This window comes from Ranitomeya imitator, chromosome 2, assembly GCF_032444005.1.
Source record: "Ranitomeya imitator isolate aRanImi1 chromosome 2, aRanImi1.pri, whole genome shotgun sequence".
Taxonomy (NCBI): Eukaryota; Metazoa; Chordata; class Amphibia; order Anura; family Dendrobatidae; genus Ranitomeya; species Ranitomeya imitator.
In genome coordinates this window covers 375,270,323-375,278,897 of record NC_091283.1, presented here as the reverse complement: position 1 = coordinate 375,278,897, position 8,575 = coordinate 375,270,323, and the positions used below count along the sequence as shown (strand labels likewise).

The 8,575-nt window shown below is 40.0% G+C and overlaps 1 protein-coding gene across 1 annotated transcript in view; it reads right to left on the bottom strand.

Moving 5' to 3' along the window:
• Positions 1 to 1,787: 1,787 nt before the first annotated feature.
• Positions 1,788 to 8,575, bottom strand: part of LOC138664026 (oocyte zinc finger protein XlCOF22-like) — a 33,850-nt gene continuing 27,062 nt past the window's right edge. The window contains exon 6 of the mRNA XM_069750432.1: positions 1,788 to 7,816. Within this exon, the coding sequence (XP_069606533.1) occupies positions 6,708 to 7,816 (1,109 nt within the window). The 3' untranslated portion in view covers positions 1,788 to 6,707. The remainder of the gene's footprint in view (positions 7,817 to 8,575) is intronic.

Below are 8,575 nucleotides of genomic sequence, written 5' to 3'. Positions count from 1 at the left end.
ACATCACAGAAAGTTGGGAGACCCTCAGCCAGAGATCATGTGAGCAGAGCATCTCAGGTTAAAGAAAGATTTGGGTAGCAAGGTATAATTACAAAAGAGTCCATCTGTGGCAGTTAGTTTACAGTAGTGTTCAAAATAATGGCAGTGTGTTGAAAAACATGAGTTGATCACAAAATCTTTATACTAGTTTTTATTTCCACGCATTGGGAACATTGCACGCTGTTTTCTAATTCACATCATGAAGAGAAATGTATATAATTTTTAACTACTTTACAGAAAACAAAAAATTAACATTGGGCTGTTCTTAAAAATAGCAGTGTCTGCATTTGTCTTTACAAACTCACAATATGTCCTTTTTTGTGGATTTAGCATTCCTGTGAATCACTAACCTAATATTTAGTTGTATATCCAGTTTTTTAGAACTGCTTCACATCTATGTTGCAGAGAGTCAACCAACTTCTGGCCCTTTTCAACTGTTATTCCAGCCCAGGATGCTTTGACTACGTCCCACAAATTTTTGGCATTTGTTTGCTTTGCCTCAGAAATAGGATTTTTAATGTCACCCCACAAGTGTCCTATCGGAGTAAGGTTCGGGGATGGGGCTGGCCTGCCATAACCTCAATTTTGTTTGACTGGAACCAAGATTTTTCTCATTTACTGGTGTGTTTAGGGTCGTTGTCTTGTTGAAACACCCATTTCAAGGGCATATCCTCTTCAGCGTAAGGCAACATGACCTCTTCAAGTATTTTAATATATGCTACTGCTCCATGATCCCTGGTATGTGGTAAATGGGTCCGGCACCATAGTAAGAGAAACATGCCCATGTCATGATGCTTGCACCACCATGCTTCACTGTCTTCAGAGTCTACTGTGGCTTAAATGCAGAGTTTGGGGGTCATCTGATGAACTGTCTGTGGCCCTAGGACCCAGAAAGATTAATTTTACTTTTGTCAGTCCACAAAATGTTTTTCCATTTCTCTTTATTCCAGTTGATGGGTTCTTTGGCAAATTGTATCCACTTCAGTACATGTCTTTTTGCTAAGAGATTAGCTTCACACAGGCGTCTTCTGTCACATTACTCACAGGTAACTTGAGACTGTCTTTGATCATCCTGGAGCTGATCACTGGCTGATCCTTTTGCCATTCTGGATATTCTTCCATCCATTTGAGTGGTAGTCTTCAGTTTTCTTCCACGTCTCTCTGGTTTGGCTTTCCATTTTAAAACATTGGAGAACATTGTAACTGAACAGCCCACCATTGTCTAAACTTCTTTATAAGTTTTAGCCTCTCCAATCAAACTTTTTAATCAAAGTACGCTGTTCTTCTGAACAATGTCTCGAACTACCCATATTTTTCAGGCTTTCAAGGAGAAATGCATTTACAACATGTTTTGGCTTCACCCTTAAATAAGGGACACCTAATTCACATCTGTTTCTTCACAGAATAATTTACCTCACTAATTGAACTCCGCGCTGCTATTATTTTGAACACAACCCCTTTCAATTAATTATTCTAATACACAGACTCAAAAACCTGCAGATCATGAATGCTGAGTCTGTTGGTTTTCTTACCATCTACTGCACCAACTGGTAAATAATTTGGTGTGTGGTAATATAATTTATACCAAAAACAGTGATTAAACTGCTCAGTCATATTGGACTGCTATTATTTTGAACAGTACTGTATATGAGAGACATCTAAAGTAATGGCCAACCCCTTTAATGTGCCTACCTGTCTTCCCTATATTGATTTATTTATATGCCTGTCAAGAAATACAGCAAAATGGATGGACTTATAATAATTATTTTATTTGAATAGCGCCAACATATTCCGCAAAACACTTTACATTTCAGAGGGGATTTGTACAGAAAATAAAATACATTACAAAATAATAATCCCATAAATCAACAGATACCAAGAGGAGTTAGGTCCCTGCTCGCAAGCTTACAATCTATGAGGACATAGGGGAGGCATGAATGGTGGATGATAACAATTGCTTGTAATGTACGGTCCAGCCATCAATGTAATACTGTAAATAGGATGTTCATGTGAGCCAAATTGATGGAAATAAGCATTCAAAGCAATTTAAACCAATGAAACTTTGTGCAAGGCATCTGATTTGGCGCCTGCAACTGTTCAAATGATACTAGGTTTGCCATTTGAAAAATGTTAAAGCAAAAGGACACAAAACATTAAAAAAATATAGCAGGAAAAAGGTAGCCATATTTACTTACACAGGTCACAAAGCAAATGCACTTACAGTCTGCAGCAGCCCCCTTGATAAAGGTGTAGGCAACAGAAGTGAAGGCAGGTTTTGCTGGCTTTTTTTAGTGTGTTTTTTTTTGGATCCCAAAGTTCAGCTTTGCTTCCACCATACAAGCTTGAACAATGTAAGGTGTTAGGCCACCAATGCAACAAACAAACAAAAAAAAACAAAAACATAAAACATTTTTTGGAAAAAAGGGGAACTTGATCAAATTATTTAGTGGAAAAAAGATTATGCCTGAGAAAAGTTCATGAAAAAATACACAATTGCAAATGTAAAAACAGGGGGACGAGTTGAATTGATTGGGAATAGTTTTGTAGGCATAAGCGGTACATTTTGTAGGTCAGGCACTATTTACTATCTCACATTGGTGGGCCATTGAGTTGCTCAGGTATTATTCGATTTTTACTTTCACACATTTCACTAATTTAATTAAAGGGAATCCGTCACCCCCCCCCCCCCTCCAGGGAAATACATGATCTATTAATATGGGCATACAGGTAATAGAAATGTTACACTAGTCCTACCTGTATGCCTCATATTAATGGTTTTATTGCTGAGAAATGTTATATTATTTCTTTATGTTAATGATTTCTTCCGGGGAGTGCAGTGCCTAAAAGAAATCCCTTCTTCCTCTCTTCATTGTAATACATACCCCCTCCCATCAGCATCATTTACGGCCCTGGAATTCTACACTCCCTCAGATATACATACCTTATCCTCCCTTCTGTGGGCATTGCATTCAGGGATCTTCTGTGTAGGCGCTGGAGAGTCACTGTGACCTCTGATGTGCACGCCCCAGAGCTTAGAAATAATCATTAACCCCTTAACCCCGGAGGTATTTTCGTTTTTGCATTTTCGTTTTTTGCTCTCCTTCTTCCAAGACCCATAACTTTTTTATTTACCGTGGAAACCTTCAAAAAGAACCTGAAGACCTACGTCTTCCGACAAGCCTACAACCTGCAGGAACCACCAATCGACCAAACCACTGCAAGACCAGCTCTACTCCCACCTAATGTATTCTCACCCATCCCTTGTAGATTGTGAGCCCTCGCAGGCAGGGTCCTCTTCCTCATGTACCAGTCGTGACCCCTCCTCACATGTAAAGCGACATGGAATAAATGACGCTATAATAATAAAAAATTATAATTAACATAAAGAAAGAATATAATATTTTTCAGCAACAAGACCATTTATATGAAGCATACACAGGGTCGGACTGGCCCACCGGGGAACCGGAGGATTCTCCTGTGGGCCCAGGCACTGACACCTGCTGTTACACAGGGCTGGCAGCTGCCTAGGGCCCCTGATCCCCCAGCGGCACACTGCGCAGCCCGTGAGTGGGGGGGAGCAGCGCGTCACAGCAGGCAGGAGCTGGCTGCTGAGGCTAACCCTGTGCCCGCTGCTAAAGAGAAATGAATATTCACTGCTTTCCTTCCCCGTGGAGGGCACAGATTGTGGATGGCTTTGTATGTTTAGGGTTTTGAACTGGAGTCTTTGGCCAATGGGGAGCCAGTGAAGAGATTGACAGAGGCAGGAGGCTGGGGAATAGCAGGTGGACATGTGGATTAGTCAGGCAGTGGAGTTGAGAATAGATTGGAGGGGTGCGAGAGTGCTAGAAGAGAGGCCACAGAGCAGGAGGTTGTAGTAGTCAATCATGAGATGATGAGAGCATGGATTAGAGTTTTTGCAGTTTCTTGGTTGAGGAATGTAACGATCCAGGAAATATTTTTGAGTTGAAGTCGGCAGGATGTGGAGAGGGCTTGGATACGTGGAAAGAGCTCAGAGTCAAGGATTTCCCCCAAGGCAGCAAGCTTGTGGGACTGGGGAAGAGTGAGCAGCCATTTACTTTAATGGATAAGCCCAAGGGGGGTCAAATGAGAGGCGAAAGATGATGAATTCTGTTTTGTCCATATTAAGTTTCAGAAATCTAGCGGAGAAGGATGAAATAGTGGACAGACATCTACACAGATGTAGATCTGTGTGTCGTCAGCATAGAGATGATACTGAAAGCCGTGGGACTCTGAGCTGTCCCAGGCCGAAGGTGTAAATGGAGAAGAGCAGGAGTCCTAGGACTGAACCTTGCGGAACTCCAACAGATAGGGGATGAGATGAGGAGGTGGTGTGTGAGTGGGAGACGCTGAATGTCTGTTAGATATGATGAGATCCAAGATAGGGCCAAGTCTGTGATGCCAAGAGATGAGAGGGTCTGTATTAATAGAGAGTGGTCCATTGTGTCAAAGGCAGAAAGGTCCAGGAGGAGGAGGACAGAGTAGTGTCATATTAACGTGTTCTTGGTGGTCTTGTATTTATTTCTATGAAGCTACATAGTGGGACCCAAGAATGATTTTCTCTGGTGGGCCCAAGGTGCTCCAGTTCGACGCTGAGCATACAGGTAAGACTAGTGTAACATTTCTATTACTTGTATGCCCATATTAATAGGTCATATACATCCCAGGGTGTGACAGATTCCCTTTAAACTATACGAATCCTAACAGCCATCCTCAGTTGAGGAGACCAAAACATTTTGGTTTAAAGAAAATCACTAAAATAAATGTCAATAGAAACGCAGCGAAAACTGATGGCAACTTTTTTTTTGCTGATTTTTTTGCACTTTCTGTGGGTGAAAAAAACACTGCAAAAACGCTGAAAGAATTGATATAGTGATCCACCCTGTTCTATGTTAGTGCAACTGAACATTCAAATATGAAGCACTACCATTAGCTTAGTTAACACCTTAGCGCCCCACAGATGCTTGTTTAGCATCAAATGAAGCCCTCAACTTGATATTCTGTGAGGCAATATTGTAGTAGCTAAAGAATTTAGGCCTAAAAACAAGTAGAGACATTTCAAACAAAAATAAATAATAATAAATATTAAGTATTGAAGCACAGTTACATATGTAAATGTAAAATAGTCACTGCACATGGTCGATGATTAGGTGTAGTTTGTAAATTCTATTAGCATTTTTAATAACAGATGTTTATTCATTTGCACACATTTCTTATTCATCATTTATTGATCTAAATGGCTTTCTTTTTCTCATGTATGACATGACTATTTTGACTGTAACTGTTCCAATTTCTTCTTAAGTAAAACAAAAAAAAAATGGCTACTTTACATTACTTGTATTAGTTCTTTGAGGTTTTAATTTTTTTTTTCTTGAAAAAAAACTTCCTAATTTCAGAACATGAACGTGTTTGAATTGTGTAATGTGAACATACAAAAATATGAAATTCTCTGATGTGAAACTAAATCTGACTTAAAAGAAAAAAAAGGTTTTGGTGCCTTGTTAAGCCTGTTGAAAACAGGTTGATTGTTCTCAGTGGGAGAAACAAAATAATATTATTGTCGTTATCATACCTTTTAATGGCTGACAAAAATAAAATAAGAGATGTTACAAAGCAGGAATAAAGACTAGGGCTCTTCATTACGCATGGCATAATAAAGTATCTGAAAAAACATATGTAATATATACAGAAAAAGTGCAGAGACATGGCATAATAAATGGACATTAAAAAAACAAACTGAGTTAAGACAATATATAGCATCTCCTGTTATAGATTTGTGTTTCTTCAGACACTTTGTTATACCATGCCTGATGAAGATACCTAAGTAGCTTGCTTTGTAAGGCTGCGTTCACATTTGCGTCTTTGGGTGCAGTGTCGTCAACAGATACCGGCGCATACGTCATGCGCCCCTATCTTTAACATGGGGGGGCGCATGGACATGCGCCGGTATGCGTTGTCAAGCGTTGTACGACGCATGCGTCATTTGGGCGCACCAGACAGGGTGCGGCCGACGCTATATGTTGCATTTTTCCTGCGCCAAATTTCCGGTAAACAACACATGCAACGCACTTGCGTCGTAAATGCGCCACAAACAACACATTAGTGTCTATATAAAACGCATAGGGTGCAGGTGCCTGCGTTGACCCGCGTTGTTCGATGCATGCGCCTTTTGAGTAAAAAACAAGTGATAAAGTGTCTAGATAGTGACAAGAGCATTAGCCAAGGCAAAATCCAACTCCATATTCATGTAGATACTCTCCATGGGACGCTCCATCTTGATGCTGGAAACACAAGCAAAATGGGAGGAATTCATCTCTGCAAGGGTATATATACACAAATTCCATTACACCCACCCTCTTCTATCCCATTGGTGGTCTTTCTCTAGTGTTTAGACACTTTTTTGGTTGTTTTTTATCTTCAATTGTGTCAAAAATAATAACATTTTAGGACAACGCATGCGTCAAAAAACGCTGCGTTGTGTATGCGGTTTGACATGCGTTTTGAGTTGTATCGACGACGCTGCGCCCAAAGGCGCAAATGTGAACGTAGGCTTACATCACTTATTTTATTTTCGTTAGCCATTAAAACATATAATTACAAGATTATTATGTTGTTCCTCCAACTGAGAACAAACAAGATCTTACTAAACATTAAAATGTTTCCCATGTCCCAAACATGAAAATGGGATCATCTTGGTGGGACTTCTGATGTGCGACAAGTTCCGATTTTCGCTTAAAACCTTTTCCACAACCCAAACACAAGAATGGCTTCTCTCCAGTGTGTGTTCTTTGGTGTGTAACAAGATTTATTCTATCTTTAAAACATTTCTCACATTGGGAGCATGAAAATGGTTTCTCTCCTGTGTGAGTTCTTCGATGTGAAACAAGAGTTCCTTTTTGAGAAAAATTTCTGCCACATTCTGGGCATGAAAATGGCTTTGTTCCTGTGTGAATTCTCTGATGTATAACAAGAGCTGATTTTTGGATAAAACATTTTTGACATTCTGAACATGAATATGGCTTTTCCCCTGTGTGACGTCTGTGATGTGTAACAAAAGACGACTTCTGATTAAAGCATTTTCCACATTCAGAACATGAAAAAGGCTTTTCTCCTGTGTGAATTCTCTGATGTGTAACAAGGTTTGATTTAACCTTAAAACCTTTTCCACATTCTGAACATAAAAATGGGTTCTCTCCTGTGTGAGTTCTATGATGAGTAAAAAGAGTTCTTTTAACAGCAAAACATTTCCCACATTCTGAACATGAAAATGGCTTCTTCTTAGTTAGACTTCTCGTTTCAACTTGGTTGGATTTTAGGTGAAAAGTTTTCTCACATTCTGAACATGAAAATGGTTTCTCTCCTGTGTGACATTTGCCAATGTCAGATTTCTGTGTAAAATTTTTGCCACAATTTGAACATATAAATAGCTTCTCCCTTGTGTGATTTTTTTGATGTATAACAAGATCCGATTCCTTGTAAAAACGTTTCTCACATATTGAACATGAATATGTTTTGTTTCTTGTGTTATCTCTACAATGTTTAACGCCTCTTCTGTGACGTTTGTTTTGTTTAACAGTCTGTGACAAATCAGAAGAAGGGACCTGTTGGAAGTAATCTAATGGCAGATATGGTCTGTGAAGAGCTGAGTGTATATCTGGGATGATGTAATTATCTTCATATGCATCTTGTGCAACAACTTCAAATTCTGCTTTAAAATCTAAAGATGTCAAATATTTCTCTGAGTTCCAAGCACAGTCACCTGCCAAGAGTAAAATTACATTTTACTATTCAATTACATTTACAACATTTTTATATACAAATTTCAATGCATATAACCAACATCTATTATAATGAAGACAGTTGTGACAAACCAGTGGATCTCAGACCAAAATCCAATAGATCATAAAGTCTGGCCACCAGACCATATTCTTACAGTTTGCAATTTCCTTGATAAAGTTCACAGCTTCAAATGTCAGTGTACCTGTCACTAATAATTTCCGGTAAAATATTCAGTGGAGATTGCATTAGAAGTTTATATGTCAGTGATATTAGATGGTTTCTGTCACACATACTCCAGGACAACTTTATGCACTGGGTAGAAGGGAGGAACATCATGGCCTTGTATAAGGATGTCATGACTTACAGTAGCTTCAATTCTTATTTACCGTGTATACTCGAGTATAAGCCGAGAATTTCAGCCCATTTTTTTAGGCTGAAATTGCCCCTCTCGGCTTATACTCGAGTCATTCCCAGGGGTCGGCAGGGGAGGGGGAGCGGCATCTGTCTAATCATACTCACCTGCTCCTGGCCCGACTCCACTCCCATAGGGGCAGAGCCGCATATTCATTACTGTAATGAGCGGTACCATGTGACCACTCAATACAGGAACAAGCTGCCGGCGCCTAGAGAACCAGGGACATGCAGGGACCGCACCAGGAGCAGGTGAGTATGACGGGGGCAGTGAGCGATATTCGCCTGTCCCCCGTTCCACCGTCAGCGCCGCTCCGTCTTCCGCGTC